This window comes from Excalfactoria chinensis, chromosome 13 (genome assembly GCF_039878825.1).
Source record: "Excalfactoria chinensis isolate bCotChi1 chromosome 13, bCotChi1.hap2, whole genome shotgun sequence".
NCBI classification, from domain to species: Eukaryota; Metazoa; Chordata; class Aves; order Galliformes; family Phasianidae; genus Excalfactoria; species Excalfactoria chinensis.
The window spans coordinates 11433995-11452241 of NC_092837.1; the positions used below are offsets into that span (position 1 = coordinate 11433995).

Sequence of the window (18247 nt, forward strand, 5' to 3'; positions counted from 1 at the left end):
CAGCCAAAGCCACCCCACAGCTGAGATCTGGCCCCAGCTGTCTGCCATGGCACGTAATTATACAGGGACAAAGGGCTCAGGCTAGAAAACAGTAGAACTTTCTAGTCAAGTGTGAGTATTTTAAAGCTCACTTTTTCTATCTAGTTAAGACCCTACTCAGTCACATTGCCTGAGGTTGAACTCCATCAGAAACTCAGACTTCTTTCTTTAGGAAGCTTCTAAAGTTAAGCTCAGGGACAGTAACACACACAAGGTTTTGAAGTATATCCAGCTTTCACTAGAAATATCATAATTTATTCTGTTTGTATAAAAAGTTATAATCAAGTAACAAAACTATGTCTTCCTAAGAAGAAATATATTATTTCACATCATAAATAAATCAAACATACAACCCTTGGCAACTTAAGAAGCACTCGCCCAGTGCTTTCATGTCAGTGCTTGGAAACAAGAAGAGCCGACAGATATATACACACAGGATTACAGTACCAAAAAAAATACTGAGGTATTTGGTTTCTCTAGAAATGCAACTTCAGGTTCATGAAGGCAAAACAATGAACTAACAAAAATAAATAAATAGGACTGTCATGAAAGGGGACAACATCAGTGTTGCTTAAAGTGTCCAGGAATGGAAATACTGGTGAGCACGCTACTGAACATGCAGCAGGCTTAGGACAAACAGAAGACAAGGGGAACAGCTCAGGAAAATGCAGCATCCTCTGATCTCTGAGCAGGCATCCCAATATTGGCTTCAGCAGCCAGCAATACACAGAACACTGGTTGAGCTCCTCGTGTTTACAACAGCGTTCTAGGACACGTGGATGGTTCCCCACAGGACAAGTGGCTGATGATACTGTCCCCATAGTTATTGCACTTCTGAGACAAGAATTCTGAGTTCTGGTCACGCTTCTGCCTGCCTTTCAGCAGCTTGGGGAGGTGGTGATGGGGCTCTGAAGGTAGCTTAAAGCACTGGATGAGGTGTGAACAGGGATGGAGACTGGGAAGTTGAAGACTGTGGTGGTCGATGCTCCTCTGTCCAATACTGACATAGCAGGGCTCCCAGCTTCTGCTGAGCAGTTGGGGGCAAGAACCTGCGACTCAAACTGCAGCAGCTGCCCCATGAAGCTGAAGTTTGGGGAGATGATGCTCCTTCTCTGCTTCACAAACTCAAAGGCTTCATCCAGCTTGACTCTGTTGGTCCTCATGAGATAAGCGAGGCAGATGGTCGCTGACCGGGAAATGCCAGCCTGGCAGTGCACAAATACCCTTCCTCCATCATTTTTAACAGAATCTGAAAGAATTAAAACACCCAGTTAACAAACAAGTCCCACTGCCTCCAGAGGTGGGAAAGCAAAGGCTGCTGCTTTCCATTTCTTTGTTTCATCCCCTCCTTAGGAGCCCAATAGGTGAGCCCTGTGCTTTGGAGACAAAGAGCCTTTGTCCTGAGGGAAGCTGCAGTCTAGCTATTCTCATTCTGGGCTCCAATTCCAATTATACTAATAGCTCCTCCGGGTCACTTTAGCAGTCTTGCAAGATTACTTTAATACTGATCCACTTAAATTCACTAGCACTTTTCTAGAGGATACCATTTCTCTTGGCTCTAGATTTCTAATGGTTTGGTAAAGCTGAGATTATCCCTCTCTCAGCCCAGAGAAAGTGATGGGCGCATCCCCTGAGAACACCTAAGCCTGCAACAAAGGTTCCCCGATCCCAAACGCAGGCAGCAGCGCTGGGGAGCACAATGCCCTAAAAACCACTCCCGAAGGGACGTCATCCGAGACAAAAGGATCGCAGGGAGAGCTCATTTACCTATGAAATCAATCGCCTCGTTAAACCAGGAGCTGATATCCGCTTTGTGGTTGTCCTCCACCGGGATGCTTTTGTACTGGTAGTGCCCCTCGAAGTGGTTGGGGCAGTTGGCCGACACGTTGATCAGCGCCGTGATGCCCAGCGCGTCCAGCATGTCCTTGCGGGAGGCGTGGTAGGCGCTGCCCAGGTACAGGAACGGCAGGATCTCCACCGGTCCGCCCTGAAACAAGAGGGGCAGATGCCCGGTTAACATCGCTCGGCGGATTTACGACTCCCGTCCTTTCGCCCGCGAGCGGCGGGGCAGCGCCAGCCCGGAGCCCGCACTCACCTGGTCGTACAAGGGGGTACCGCAGGAGCTGCACCCCGAGTCGGCGCTGCCGGGCGCGCTGCTGGCGCTCAGGGGCAGGCTGAGACCGGTAGGAGCGGCGGGTTTGGTGCACAGCTCGGAGCAGGCGGCCGAGAACGCTTCGTAACCTCCTGCGGGGCAGAGAGGAGAGAGGCGCGGGGTGAGCGCGGCGTGCAACGGGGCGGGCAGAGCCCTCAGCCGGCGGCGGGGCCGGCTCCGTCCCGCGGCGGCTCCCGGGGCCGCGCACTCACCCTTGAGGAAGCAGATGCGGGCTCCGCGGGCCTCTCTGCACAGCGTGCCGAGGGCCAGCAGCAGCGTGCTGTCGCGCTTGGGCAGCTCCAGGTCGGCGCTGCGCTCGTCCAGCAACACCACGGTGTGGACTTGCCCCTGGCGCAGCCGGGTGCGGAGCTCCTCGTTGGGGACGACGTGCTCCAGGGCCAGCACGCCCTTGGCGCGGCGGCGGACGATGGTGCTGAGGCGCACGTTGCAGGAGCCGCGGATGTGCGCGGCGTTGAAGGAGAAGAAGGAGCGGCAGTCGAGGACGAGGCACTGCGCGGCGCGCTCCTGCAGCAGCCCCCGCAGCGCCTCGCACTCCAGCGCACACACCCGCAGGTTCACCATGGCCCCGCCGCTCGGCTCCGTCCGGCTCGCAAGGAAACAACGCGCTGTAGCTCGCGAAACAACGGGGCTCCGAAGCGGTTCAACGCGGCCCCGTGCGCCCCAACCCGCCTTATATAGTGGCGCGCCGCGCGGCCGCCGTTTTCTCAATGGGGCGGGTCACGTGGTCCTCGGGGCAGACGTCACCTTGGCGGCGCGCCAAACAGGGCGCGCCCAGCACCGCCGGTATGACGTCATCTGCCGCGGGGCCGCCGGAGCGCGCCGGCGCGCACTGAGAGGCGCGGGGGCGCGCTGGTTTGTGTGTGTAAGCGTATATACACACACACACATAGATAGGGTTACATGTTACACGCGCACACACGTGCCTGAACATACACAGATATACACACATATAAATACTCAAAGCTATCACATTTCTCTCCAGGCATGCGCATACAGGCACACACCATGGATATATATACACACAAAGGTACATAAACACACATATGTGAGTGTGTTCACATGTACGTGTACAAGCAGCAGCACCGTGAGTGGATGCAGGCGTGGGAGCAGTCATACAGGTTCTCCTGCAGCACATACAGAAAGATAAGCGCACACAGACAGGGATTGGTGTTTGTGCATATGCATATATGCATGTACAGACACATCTACACATCAATATATGCACATGTATGCATATATTTGCATGCATATGTATAATGTAAACATATCTGAGAGCTGTTCTCATGTTCCATATGGAAGGAAAATCTCACAGTAGACCCGCGGAGGTTCATTTTCCACACAGCAAGTTCCCCAGAAGTCAAGGCAGCCCAATGACCGGCAGTGAAGCAGTTGGAGCTCTGTTTTTCCCCCCTTGGTAGTGTTTCAGCACTTCCCAAAAGTTTGCTTTTCCCCGTGGGCGCCCAGCTTACACCAAAGCTCTCAGCTGTTTCTTGCTTTCCGCTTCCCGTCAGCACCGCGTTCACTTCCCCTGCCTCCCCAGCGCTTCTCCCCCTCCCCACACTCCTGCCCCCAGCACCATCCCTGTCTTCAGCCCTTCTCCCCCAGTCCCTTCCCAGCAATTCCTCTTCCCCTGCTCCACCTGCATTGCTCCTTCCTCGCACCATTCAGCATCTCCAGCGTTCAGCAGCTTTCTCTCATCACTTCCTTTCAGAAGACTTCCTTTCTTCACCCCAGGTCCCCCCCCAGCCATCCTCTCCCATCACCCTGACAGTTCCCCACCCCCCAGCCCAGCAGCCTGCCGCTTCTCAGCCTTCTCGAATTTTCCAGTTGCTTCTCCACCAGTTTCCACCAATCTTCATCCATCCCGACCTAAAACCAGCCCGGCTCCTCATCAGGTTGAGTGCTGCAGGGCTTTCCAGGCTCCCCACAGGTGTCAGGAGGAGGGGACACGAAGAAGGATGCGGGTGAATGAGCTCCAGCTCTGAGCTCCTGCTTACTGCAGAGATGTCTCTGCTCTGCTGAGCAACGTTGGGGTGTTATTTGCCAGAACTGCAGTCTCAAAGCAAATGTGTTTTTTCAACGCATTCTTTAAAAATAAACACTGGATTGTGCTTTTCATTCTATTTATTTATTGCTGTTAAAAGAACAGCAGGTTGGAAACAGACTGTGGGAGAAACATCCATATGCTTTCAGTGCTGGGAAATGACTTTGCCTGACCACACAGTCACTGCTTGGTTACTGAGATGTGGTGGCCCATTGCTGGGTATGAGTGGTGGGACTCAAGCAGCCCAATGGGTGACACACATCCCTCCACACCATGGGGACACAGGAGGATCTGTGTGTGCCCCTGCGATGTGCTCCAAGGCAAACCTTCCCAAAGATGTGATATCACTGTGACAGTACATGGCCAGGTTACACTGATCTCTAAGACCCATCCCAGATTCCTCCAAGGAACAGAACAGTAGGAATTACCAGTGATCGACTGCTTGCCATCTTTCTCCAGAAGGAAACAGTGCAGCAGATGGCCATAAGACAGGTCTTTATTCAACATCTTTTCCTACAGAAAGTGTTCTCAATGTCAGCTGTCACCTTGCAAGGGCAGCTCATCCGTGGGGTCAGGATCAGTGTCTTCTCCCACAGGATCCCACCAGGATGCTGAGCTCCTCCAATGAGCTCACAGCTCTGTCTTCTGCAAGTGGGAGTGGGAGCTGAAGAGGGTATTTGATGCCTTAATGGTGCTGTGCCTTCTTGGTGCAAACCAGCCATGGCTCACAGATGCAGGCATCCCTGTGCTGCTGACCATGCTTTCTCTAATAGTCCAAAGCTCTTCTCAGTATTCCATACAGAAAAGAACACTAAAAGTATGCGATTTTTTCCCCCCATTTGGCAACCTTAACACTCCCATGTTTAAAGCAGCTGCCATATCTGACACCTGCATAGCAAAACACAGCGCTCTCAGTGGCAGCCACCTTGCCCTGACACCATACGTACTGTGGGACAGACACCCCAGTCCAGGTACCCAGGCTGCTGTTTGTCAGCACAGGAGGTGTTCAGCTGTGGCCTCTGCAAAGGGGAATCTGCCTCCATGAGAGTGCACAGCAATGGCCATCACTCTTGCATGGACTTATTAAATCATGAGTCTTTTGAGTCTGCTCTTGTTTACACCCAGCACGAATCAGGAAGAAAATTCATCACGTGTGGCAGTGTGTACTTAATCACTTATAACCCTGGACTAGCTATTTCCTTGCTTTACTCTATTTTTGTTTTCTTTTCTTAAATAAACCTGCCAGAAGAATGAAGAAAAGGAAAATACAAACCAGAACCAAAGAAGCTTTTAGGAACTCGGCCTGACCTGAAGGACTTTCTTAAGGGTTTGATTTCCTGTCTTAACAAAAGCCAGGAAGCACAAAATTAACCCCTTCCTCCAAAAGAAATCCATGTTTGCTCTCAGGCCACAATGCTATTGTGAGGGTAATAATAGCAGCAGCAGCACGAGGCTGAGCCCGGGCCGGGATGTGGGCGATGCTTTTTCTCAGCAGGTGGGACTCTCAATTGGTGTTATCCTGAGCCTCCACTATTCCCTGGGCTTCAGCAGTTCCCATAGAATCATTAAGATTGGAAAAGACCTCAAAGATCATGAGGTACAACCACCAACACGAGAGGCCCACGAGTGTGATCCTCCGCTTGTGGGATTGTGCTCATCTTGGGAAGCCCCCTCAGTGACTCTGAGTGCTGTCATTGTCTCAGCAGGACCTGGACCTCTCTGGCTTTGCTCCTGGACTGTGAATCTCCCGATGTTTGGCTGTGAGGGGAAGAGAGGGCTGCCCACAGCTTCTGCACTGACACAGTAGTGCCAATTTGTTAGCAGCTTGGTGACAAGCACAGATAAGCCCTAGCAAGGAACTGGCCCATTGCATAAGGCCAGCAAAACTGGCTGGTCAGGCCTTTAACCACTCACCCATGGCCAAAATCAGCCCCGAGCCATTCCAGCAAACACAGCATGACGGCACCGTTGGAGCTAAACGGAGCCTGCGCCTCAGTGCCCGTGGTGTGAGTTCTGCCTCAGTGGAGATGCAGAGCATCGGCCTCAGCCCTTGAGACAGAGCACAAAAATGCATGTGGGAACACTTGGAAAGCGTGCGGGATGCATTTCTTCAGCATGTGTAACATTTTCTCCGAATTCAGTTTCACAACCCAGCATTTCCTTTTGTAAATATTTGGACAGATTTCACATGGGCTCCAACTCATAAGAAACAGAAGGAAAAAGAAAAAGAAGACAGGAAAGATAGGACAGAGAAAGAACAGGAGAAGAGAAAGAGAAGGCAAAGAGAAGGATCAGTGATGGAAGGTCACAGCAAGCTGTGCATGAGCAGCATAGAATTAGCGATGAGTCACACTACAATGAAAACAGTATTTTTAATGCATTTAAATCCCAAAATAAAACCTTTTTTTTTTTTTTTTTGCCGGAGTTTGTTGTGTTCAAAGCGCCTCGGGTTCTGCGTGCTGAAGGATGGTGTGCTTTCATGGAGGACAAGTCCTGGTATAGATGTACGGCTGAGGAATGAGAGAATACATGGCACCTCCCGGCCTGAGAGCCAAGGGATGGAGTGCTCTGCTGCGGACCAACCCGGCTCTGCTCTGTAAGACACCAGGCAGGAGCTCTGCTTTCTCCTCTCCCAGTGACTCACCGGAGCGCCCCGGGGCGAGTTGCTGCTTAGCGCTGCGCCTTAACGTGATTACAGGCATTAAGCAGCCAGGCTGGGATACCACGGGTTTGATATTCCAAACCATTAAATACCTGCTTCCAAAAGAAAATCGCTGGGAATTAGTGGTGCTGATACAGTCCTCAGCACTGGACTCAGCTTAGTAGGGCAAGTGGTTTTAAGCAATTTAATCTTACACTTAATTGCCTCTATTAATCTGCTATGAATCACACACCAGGCGTAAGAGTATTTATTCAATAAAATCGCTGTATTTGTTAGGCTCCCATATTTCGAGATGAAAGGTATAAGGTATATAATAAAATACACTTAAGGGAAATTATTCTTCCTCCTGTCAGAGCGGGTGTTTTCTCACCAGCATTGTCTTGTGGCCAGCACTGCAAGGCAGGGCTTCCGTGGGAGGAGGGTGAATTTGAATAGAAAACAAGTGACGTACCCCGCACTGAGAGCAGGGAGAGGCGTGCTCTGCTACCCAGAGCTGAGCCGCGGGGTTATTGCTTGCCATGTGATGTCAGTGTTTTGTGGGCGCAGTGACTGTGTATGAGCTTCCAATTCCCAGAATCATCAGCTCTCATAAAGATTGCGATAAGGGCTGCCGAGGCTCTGCGATTGGCAGGTGGTTCTGCTGCTCTTATCTATGGGATCTTTATGGGGAGATGGAGGCTTTGCAAGCGTGCGTGGCACACAGGCAGGTTGGGTGGATAGAGGCGGCTTGGAAGAGCTTGGGACTCTCAGGGCTAAGGCTGTAGGTTTAGCTGTAGGCTCTCACAGTGTGCTCTCAGCACCAATTTTGCCTGACTACTGGCACTGAAAGGGGTCATTAGCTGAGAATCATAGAATAGAGTGCTGGAAGGGACCCTTAAAGGCCATACAGTCCAACTCTCTGCAATAAACAGGGACACCAACATCACCATCAGGTACTCAGAGCCCCTCCAGCCTGACCTTGAGTCTCTGCAGGGACAGGGCACCCATCACCTCTGGGTAATCTTTGCCACTGCCTCACCTCCCTTGTCATAAAGAACAGGCATTCTTATAGCCAGTCTAAATCCCCTTTCTTTAAGTTTGAAACCATTCCCCCTTGTCCTACCACAACAGACCCTGCTGAACACTCTGCCCTCTTCTTTCTTACATCCCCCCTTTAGATACTGAAAGGCTGCTCTCTGGTCTGGCTGGAGCCTTCTCTCCCCCAGCCTGTCCTGGTAGGGGATGTACTCCATCCCTTGGATCGTTACTGTGGCCCTCCTCTGGACAACAGGTCTGCATCTCTCCTGTACTGAGGACCCCACACCCGAACGCACTGCTCCAAGTGAGGCTTCAAAAGGGCCACAGTTCTCATGTTCTCATACTATGGAGTAACACTTTGCGAAGCCTTAAGAGTACACTTTGTAAGAGGATATAAGAAATACAGAACCGTACAAAGGAAACCAGGCATGAAGAAATGCCCGTGTACATCACATTAACACGCTCCGTCTGAGCCTCTCAGTACTCTATTTTCTGTGCTTTCTTAGAATGAGCTTCTAAACTGTTTATAGCCATTCTTGGTGTTTAATATGTAACTGCTAAAAAATATCCCCATATCAGTAAATATAGAACTGCTTATTCATTTTCTACTATGAAGTTTGTTAGAATATTTGCAATATGACACGATTCTCTCATGTGATAGAGTGAGGTGATGCTTGCGTGTAATAGCGGTTAGTGAAAACATACTATTAGTCATAGCAGAGAATAACACTTGACTGTTTTGAATGTGAAAACCTTTAGGCTGTGGAAAAAAGACAAATTCTGGCCCATGTGTTGTTTTCAGAAGTACATGAGAACCTATAGGGCAGAGTGAGTCATGGAGCAGTGTCCCAAGTGTCACTCCAGCTGGGCCAGGCTGCGATGTCCAGGAGGGACTCACACAGACACACTTCTTAGGGAGAGATACAGGAGTGAAAAGAAACCAAATCAGGAAGCCCCCACTGGGTATCAGAGCTGTGCTGAGATGTGCATTATTGAGGTGCCTTGAGTGGAAAGCAGGGATGAAAATTCAGGTGTTTTCCAGAGCCCTACCATAAAGATTTCCTCGTGTTCTTATGCACTCCTGCTGGGAGCAGTCAGCCCTCTCCTGCAGCCAGATGAACCATGATCAGCTCTCGGCGCTTGGCCTGAGACACAGCTGTAATGGGCTTGCTGGGAAACCTCAGGGCTGGGTAACTAAATAGAATAAGGGGCTTCTTTAAAGCAAGCTATGCTGGAGTTATCTCTGACACAATCCCTCGCTTGAATACACTGATTTTTGAAAGCACATGAGATGTGGGTCAGGGGCTGAACTCACAGAGTGGGCTCTGATGGATTTCATGATTCGAAGTCCTCTCCTCTTTTTCCTCTCTGTTGGATCAGTTCACACACCGGATCCCCCAGTGGGGTGGGTGACTTTGATCCTCCACACTCTTTTTTTCTTCAAAAAGGGGAACAAGAAGTGAAATGAGCTGCAAGAATCAGGCGCATTCTCAGATGGTAAATACAAGAGGAGCATGAATCATCTTATAGAAATGACGAGAAGGGATGGAAAAGGTAGTGGTTTGGGAGAAGAAAGTTGTGCTCTACACGGCTGATTCAGCTCGCCGGACCAAAAATGAATCATCAGAATATTTAAATCATATTACCAGTAAGAACACACACAACCCCCCCCCAAGCTCTGGAAGCTTTGTTGTGGAACAAAGTTGGTAACGGGTAAGAAAAGAACAGAAGGGCATCTCCATACCTGCACTGCACTCGGGTTGGTGTGTGCAGCACCCCGGCAGAAGAAGCTTCACAGCACCATGGGGTGCATCGTGGCACAGGCCTGAGTGGGAGGTTTAACACTGGGAACGTGGCTGTTCTGGTCTACTCGTGTCTGAGCCCAAGGTACAGTGTTAATGAAGCTGCAACACAGGAGATTTCAGGCAGGCTATGGCAGAGATAACAGATAGATTAACGGTGGTTTAAATCCTGTTGTTTTCCTCTCACCCCTATGGTACAGCCGGGCTCAGCTGGGATAGAAGAGCCCTGGTGTGGGGGTGTTCCATTCCATAGTGAAGGCAGCACCTCCTGCACACAGCACAGCAGAGGCAGCAAAGCAGACCACAGGTTTCTTTTACATAACGAGTTGCAAAGGATTTGCAGGAAGCACCTGGTTGCTATAAAGTACATCTGTGTATTCCATAACAGTTTGTCATGTTAAAAACTCTTGATACCAAAATTAATGTATCTGTTCAATAGCTGGAACCCTCAGAGGGATCACAATGAGGTAGAAATCCATCTCCAAATATTTTTAGTGTGTTTTCTTGTCCGAATCTTCTAAGTTCCTTTCCGCAACCCCAATTTAGCCTTCAAGATTTAACACTAAGGAACTACAGCTTTCAATCTCTGCGAGCAAGCAAGAATCATAACAAAGATTAGCCAAAATTCTGACAAGCTATTTTTAACATAAACTCTTTTAATGAAAGAATGTATATTACTGAAGTAAACATGGACAGGAAAGGCAGAAAGCGAGAGTGACGGGCAGAGAGACAAACACCGCTTTGCAAAGAAGCCTTCAGAACATCTGGAACGTTGCAGAGCGATGTTATTTACCAGGGACGTCAGCCAGTCCCCGCGCAGATGGTTCCCATTAGTGTAAGATCAAGAGACCAGCAAGGCTAAAAATATGTGTTTGCTTTTTTAGAAACTCGGTCTTCGTTTTCTGCGCCTTAAAAATAATAATCACTGTTACGCAACTTCTGTAACTTGGAACTGTTTTCTTGGAATATTGCTTGGCATGCTGGCTGGGCTCAGGCCCCGTGCCATTTCTATTACTCACAACCCTTCTCCCCAAGGACTCCATGATCTGTCTTTTACTTAGAAATAGGAGGATGGCAAATGAAGCTGGTGCCGATGACTTTTGGTTACAACGTGTCATTGACAATATGCTGAACTGAGGCTGAGACCAGATTCTTGCCTGGCTGTAGCGTGTGCAGCTCTCCTGGGGCCCATCTGAGCACCACACAAAGCCATCAGGGGACTGTGGGGACCACAGGGACACATCTCCATCACTGGAGCAGCAGAGAAGGGAATGCTGATAAAGAATCATAGAATCTTTAAGGTTGGAAAAGACCTCAGAGATCATCAGGCCCAACCCCAACCCATCTCACCGTGCCCTCTGACCACGTCCCTCAGTGCCACATCTCCATAGGCCTTGAGAATCTCCAGGGATGGTGACTGTACCACCTCCCTGGGCATACGTACAAGCCAGTCTATGATTACACAGAAATGACACAACTGAAACAGTAAAACTTTCAGGATTGTTGAGAAGATGCCTCAAGCTCTTCACGTTTAGTGTTTCAAAGCACTTTACACACAGCAACTGAGTCTGAATGAAACAAAGAGCTGAAATGTGAATGTAGTCTAAGAAAAAAACTGTTGACTGAAAGATTTGATCTCTCAGTGGAAATGCTGAAGGAAATTGTTCTTTCCTACGGGCCCCAAAAGAAAATCAGGTTTTCGAAGAATGCCTTTGATAAAACAGTTCCCTCTATCATCACAATTAGAAGCCTGATGGAGCTGTAGGTGTCCCTGTCCATCACTGAGGAGTTGGACCAGATGGCTTTTAAGGGTCCATTTCAATTCAAACCATCCTATGATTCTATGATTCTATGATTGGTCTTCCAGCATCACCAGCCTTAAGCAGAAGCAACAAGAATGCATTCAGCTCATGGGAACTTGTTATTAAAGCCTCTGATTTCAGGTGGGAAAGAGTTCAGGGGGAAGACAGAGCCAGGGGCACGGGACAGCACTGTGTTCCTGCAGAGCCCCATCAGCCCAGGTCTAGAGCAAGCACACCAAGCAGTGCAGTACAGCCATTGCCCCCAGCCTTGGCCTCAGCCATGGAGCAGCACAGCAATGTGACCGCCAGCAGGAGCTGCCCCGATGGTGAACTGAGCGACCCTGTCAGCTCGTTTAGCATCACATCCCACTTTTATTTTACTGGCACTGCTGGCAAGAAGAAAATAACAAACAAAAAAAACCCAACATTTGAATGTGATCAGCATTTCTTTTGTTAAAACATGGATGTATCCAATACGGTTTCTCAGAAGGGCCAACAGCTACATGAGAACAGATGATCGGATCCTGCCCTAATCGCCTTTTCTCCTGACAGGTGCTCTGTAAACATGAGTCTGGGGGTCTTCATCAGTCTTTTCTGAGCAGGGCAGTGCAGAGTGCACCTGCTGGTCTCCTTGTCTCAGAGGGAATTCAACTCAGTTGGCTGCTGTGATGGCAGGGAAGCCTCCTGTCTCACTGTGATGAAGCAGAGGCAGCCTCAGCAGGAACAGGGGAGCACTTGAGCATATCAGAATGATTTGTGGCCCACACCCATAGCATTAAATTCACCGCAGAACAAGAACAGAAGCAGATGCAATAAAAAACCAAAGTCCGAGCTAGCAGGAGGGTGGTACAGAATGAATAAATGAATCCCAAAGGCACTTGGTGACAAATTCCAAGTCCTTTTGTAGATGGAGCTCTTTCTTTTTGATCCATCACCATCCCCTTCTTAAAATAACCTCAGCCCCACGGCCAAGTGCCATCCAGGCCCTGCTTTGCTCGGCAAGTGGGCGACCTCCTGTGCCATGTATAATTCAAGTATCCAATACACAAATGATTGCAGAGAACATGCAAATGATGTCCCACATCCTGATGTTAGTCATCCCCTTGGGGGAACTCACCCCTACAAAGCCAGTATCCCAGAACACACTGTGTTTCCTAAGCTTCACTTTCTAAATGTTTCAACAGCAGCAGAAATCTCACAGCTCTTCTCTTGCCAATGACTCTCACTTAAAGCTGCCGGGGTGAAACACTCCAGTGTTTTTCCCCTAAAAATAGAAAATGAATTATCTGTTTCGTTTTATTGCTGCATAACAATTAGAGGCATTAGTTTCAAATATTATAGCAAATTACAGAGAATCTTTCATCAAAAGGGATTAAAGCAGCTTGCAGATTAATTAAATCTCAAAATAAGACTGAGCTGAGCTTTATTATGGGAGATACCGAGTTCTGGGGATCCATAGGGGCGAGAGGAAATCAGGACACCTGGCGATTTGGGACATGGGGTTTGTACAATCCCTGCAGGCTCTGTGCCTCAGCTTGTCTGTCTGTAGGAGAAAGATACTTAGCTTTGTTTGCAAAGTATAAAAAAATTCCTCTGGCAAAAGTGATGCTGATTGTTTATGTGGCAATTACAGCGCCTGGGCGTAGCGCGTGGGCAGAGATGAGCTGACAGACGCATCCAGGAGTCGTGAAGCTGCTCTGTCTCCCATCCAATTTCCCAGGCGTGACAGGCTGTAGCCAGCACCCTTCCCCAGACTTTTAAATGCTGGCACCAAGTAGTGCTCGCCATTGCAGCTCTGATATCTCACAGCCTTGGGAAGCTATCCCATTCACAGTGGCTTCCCCAGGTACCAACTGTTCCCAACTGACAGTTCAGGGCAGTTGGGGTGTTCAGGAGCTGTCAACAGGAATTAGGTGGCAAAGTTCCCTTTCTGTTTCAGTTAAGAGGGACCTCCAGAGCTATACAAGAAAACTTCCCTTCCCAGGAGAGACTGGAAGGAAAAACCCATCCAGCTCTTAGCACAGCTCTCAATGGAGAGCTAAGCTAGCATTAATCTCATCAAGTTGTCCCTTTCAGAGCACTGACTAATGGCAGCTTATGAAAACAAGAACCAATATCAAATGCCTTAAACAAAGGTCATCTCCAGCCGTACATTATTTAAACAAGCTGTGTAGGATCATAAAAGTATCTATGACTAAACCTGAACAGCCCAACATCACAAGACCAGTGATAAAATTATGAGAATCAGAAACAGAAAAACAACCCAAGCGTGGTGTCTGAGTGGATGGGTCAGCAGCATTTGATTCTTCATTGTCAGAGATATGAGGAACACACTGAAACACTCAGTCCAACCTCACGTGACTACAGGTCCAGACCGGACAGTGCTTCAGAGAATCAGAGAATAGGAGAATCACAGAATGGCTTGGGTTGGAAGGGAGTTCAGTCATCTATCTCCAACCCCCCTGCCATGGACAGTGTGAATCTCCACGCAAACAGAATTTGTGGTGTCACTGCTAAAATGTGCTGATTTCTGTTTGCTTTTTAGTGGATGAAGTGGTATTCTGGAGAGAGATCTGAGTTACAGGTCCATGAGTTGGGGGAATCTGTGTCAGCCAACGTCCATTTTTTATGTTTAATGATGCACTGGAAGTAAACTCATTTTCCCCTAAAACAGCCAGGAAGGGGTTCCCGTAACACACCAAAATGCCTGTTGTTCTTCTTTTATAAACTAAATCTGGCCAGCACCTGGTAAAGGGCAGCACTGCTGGTCCCAGTGTACTGAGGCAGAATTGGAGCCTGAGGAGGCGAGTGGCTGGGGGGCAGGGCAGCATTCTGGTGTGAAAACACCTTTCTGCAGCCAAAGCGGTGCTCCCCACGGGCTGCCTTCCCTCTTACCCAGCTGAAGAAGAGGGGCATTGTCAGCAATGCGGCCAACAGAAAAGCCACAAACGTCACTGCGGCTGTGCTCAGTCACGTTTGGCAACCGTCAGGAAGCCACTTCCCCAGACAACAGTTGTGCAGTTTGGGGCAGCAACGTCTACAAACAAGCCCTCAGTCACACAGACCTACAGTTCCAGCACCATCCAGAAGCAGTGAGATGAGCCCAGTGACCCACAATTCCTCGTGGGATGTGACAGAGTCCTCTCTCCCTCTTGTCTCATCCTCATGCAAACAAGGCACGGTGTGATGAGCAAAAGCAAAAGCTCACAAGGCTCTGAGCTGCCACTGCCACCACCGTCAGCACTCGGCAGAGCTGCTCGGGGATTTGGCTTGCTAATGTCTGAGGAGCTGAGATGAGAGTGACTATGGAGATCAGAGACAGAAGTCTGGGATGAATGTTCCTGGATTGCTTCTTATGGCGCATGTTCTCATCGCCGGTCCTTTGTAATTGCAAAAAATAGTGCCTTGCAGATACCTTGAAGAGACTGGAGACAGACATATGCATGTCATCATCAGGAAGTCTGTCTTGATAGTCAGCCAAGATCCCAGGGGAGTGTGCATTATTTATTATTATTATCATTATCTCTGCCACTAACCTCGTTTCCCTAGAGATCTGACTCCAGTATAAATGCATGAGACCATATCCTGGAGTTTTTACTCTACTTTTTTAAACATTTGCTCATACAAGCCACCTCTGTTTTCTCTGAAAACTTTGGCCAATAAAGATTGGGCTACACACTGGCTAAAGTCCTCTGGACACTGCTCTGCCTTTTTTATTGCAAGCTTCATTCGAGAGATGTATGACAGGAAAGCAAAAACCTGGATGTACTGCAAAGTGTCTGCAGAGAGTGCCTGGCTCCCTGCAGACATCAGCTCTATCGGAGAAAGGCAGAACAGCAGAAAATCAATAGCAACGAGCAAAATTGTTTATTTATGCAACCACCGAGTTACGAGTCCCAAGCTTTTTGCATATTGCATGTGCAGGAACATGATGTCAACACCGCTGTGCTGCAACAGGAAGCAAAAGATAAGACTTGGAGAACCATCAGCTTCCTGAGTACCAATCTGTCACTATGGTTTTGTTTATGTTTTATACCAAGTATAGGTTGGCATTACAAATCATCTTGGCAACGTTAGTCTTTTTTTAATGTCAGAAACTTGAAGCTATTGCAAATGCATCTTTTCTCTCAGAATTCTCACCTCTATGGTTTGTGATGTATGGCCACAATGCAGAACTTCTGGCCCCTTCGCTGGATGACAAAGAGAAACAGATCCCCAAATGAACCACGATGTGCTAGTTCTAATGAGTAGGCATTTCAGAATACATTTCTAGAGAGGTTATTTGTCCCAGAGATTCATAGGCCTTCTGTATAATTGTCAGATGACTATGCAAATATTAGCGGTGACATGACAAATCATATTGCCTCATGTATGGAAATGAGGCAAAATCTAAACTTACAATCTCTTTGTTTTCATTATTCATCTAACCTTAATGGCAGTGTTCCCCATGAGAAGCAGGCTGAGATCCTCCGTGCTGCTCATCGAAAGGAGCAGCAGCCGGCACAATGGAGCCACTGATTAATAAGAACAATTGTGGAGGATTTCCTATTATGCCAAGCTTCAGAGGAAAACAGTAAGCAACGCAAAGGAAATGAGTGCATTTGCTGAAAATGAAAAGGTCATCCAGCCACAAATTTTCGGCTCTGATATACATGTAACATTTTAACTCCCATTTTTATCACAAATTATAGCTTCCCAAGGCCTGCAGGAAGTTGACAGAGAGATTGGAAGGTTACTGGGTGGTGTGAGAACGGAACTAACTGTGATTTACAAACTTGTCATTGCAGCATATCCACTTCTGTGTGATGAAGAGCAAAGCAACCACCCTAATAGCAACCCCTTTGCATCCTCATCATAGAGTTTTAAATAACAGCTGAGAGAGACTCGAGACCTCTCTCCCGAAAATACCCAGCAAAGCCAGTTTAACAGAGTACAACGTGGATATGCAAAAATGGGCATTCTCTCGTGAATTGCAAATTTATGTCACAACTTAACAGAGCTTCTGCCAGATGCTCCTTCACACTGATGTCGCTCAATGACTGTAAATGTGGCAAAATGCTTTAAACAAAATATGGCTCCTTTGTAAAAAAAAACAAACGTACGGGACTCCTGCATTTCATCCACAGTGCTTCTATTGCCTCCCTGCCACAATGTAAGCCACGTCAACCTTAATTCCCTTGTTTACAAAGCAGAAATAATAGCATTTATCTTTCTGCCATGGGACACTGTAAGAAGTGGTGAATCTTCACCGAGTGTCTGAAAGGTCAACAAGTTAGTGTTGCTGGAGCAAAAGGACTATTTCTACTATTTCAGTGGCAACAAAGGGATTCATATTACTTCACGTGTGTCCGAGTTCCCTTAGCTTTCACATAGCCCATAAAAACAGCTGTGAACCTTTTGTGATGGGTGAGAACAGAAGCTGGATGCATCATGATGCAGATGTGAAGGGAGTTCTGTGTTTAGATAGGAAGCACACAGCGCACAAAGAGTGAAAGCAAGGAACCATTGCAGTTAGTGGGGATGCTCACAGAACATAATAAAATACAGCTACTGGTACAGCATTTATTGAATCTCACAGAGCCTCACTGACACATAACTAGAATTCCAAATTGAAAACCGTATCTCAGGACAAGACTGATAGGACAAAATTTCAGTCTATGGCTCTTGAATTTACAATGAAAATCCATTAGTGACTCACTTTTTCTAAGGATAGAAGGCAGCATACCTTATGAGTCAGCCTTCTGCTGAGAAAAAAAAGAATGCCAGCTTCAATGGGCAGAGAGATAAACCACTGAAAAGAGCATAATTATCAGCCATTACATTGGGGAACAGGCAATGGAGAGAGCAAAAATATATGAAGGACTTAGCTCTCAGAGGAGCTCTCAGCATCATAAGACCAACCTTTAGAGGATCAGTGAGAAATATGAGCTGAATCACTTCAGCACCTGTCTGGGAGGTTTAATGCAGACTTCTCTGGAAGTTGGAGCACACAGACTAGTTCTGCAGCTGCAGTGCTAGCAGGAGTAGGGTTAAAATAGGTAGGACTGGGTTGCCACACGCACAGACCTGAATCAGGTAGAAAAGGGGAAAAAAAACAGTCAAAAGTAATGAACTAAATATATTCAGCTTCTTTAAATTAGGATGATCTGTAATGTATGATCTGTAATTTTAGTGTTTACAATGGATTGGAAGAAAAACCATTGTGTTTCAGTCAGATGATATCTACAGGTAAAGGAGGAGAATCAGGTGTAAGAATGCACACAGCACTGAGAAATGCTCAGAAAGGATTTGAGGGAAGCCACCTGTACCTCTCCCAGCAGAATGACCCACAGTACGCAGAGAGCCACCCTTCTATGAACTCAGGACTGGTGAGAGATGTTTCCATCTCTCATTTCAGCTACTACTTCCTTATCCAAGCAGAACTCCATCTGAAGTCAATCAAATCTTCCTTCTAATTTTAAGTGATGTATACAATGCAAGACAAATCCTACCTAGTAAGCAATTTTTTTTCATATCTTTTGTCTCTCTGCAGTCCTCTGCAGGAGTTGTGGGTGCGTTTCTGTCTCTGCAAGCAATATGCATGCGCATGAGTCATCGCACCCTAGAAATCCAAGAAGGTAGACATTTTGGAGTTTGACATTGTCCTCTCATATTATTTTCACACTAGATTAATTCCACTGTCTTCGATGAACTTCAGCATGATTTATT

The 18247-nt window shown here is 47.8% G+C and overlaps 1 protein-coding gene across 2 annotated transcripts; it reads right to left on the bottom strand.

Annotated features, from left to right (window-relative positions):
• Window positions 1-258: 258 nt before the first annotated feature.
• DUSP1 (dual specificity phosphatase 1) lies at window positions 259-2899 on the bottom strand. 2 transcript variants are annotated; one of them, XM_072348167.1, is made up of 4 exons: window positions 2404-2897; window positions 2135-2283; window positions 1807-2026; window positions 259-1288 (listed from the first exon to the last, which is right to left on the bottom strand). In XM_072348167.1, exons 1-4 carry the CDS (start codon window positions 2771-2773, stop codon window positions 918-920), a joined length of 1110 nt encoding a protein of 369 aa, XP_072204268.1. In that variant the 5' UTR covers window positions 2774-2897; the 3' UTR covers window positions 259-917. The 2 variants fall into 2 exon arrangements, with proteins under 2 accessions (XP_072204268.1, XP_072204266.1); XM_072348165.1 differs by having other exon boundaries at window positions 265-1288; window positions 2135-2899.
• Between the last annotated feature and the right edge of the window lie 15348 nt (window positions 2900-18247).

What these genes read in the sequence shown, in the direction of transcription:
- DUSP1 (XM_072348165.1), bottom strand. Translation starts at nt 2,773, where the DNA reads ATGGTGAACCTGCGGGTGTGTGCGCTGGAGTGCGAGGCGCTGCGGGGG. An exon ending in GTACCCCCTTGTACGACCAG is followed by an intron (nt 2,027 to 2,134) that starts GTGAGTGCGGGC and finishes CTCTTGTTTCAG; the next exon opens with GGCGGACCGGTGGAGATCCT. An exon ending in CGAGGCGATTGATTTCATAG is followed by an intron (nt 1,289 to 1,806) that starts GTAAATGAGCTC and finishes TAATTCTTTCAG; the next exon opens with ATTCTGTTAAAAATGATGGA.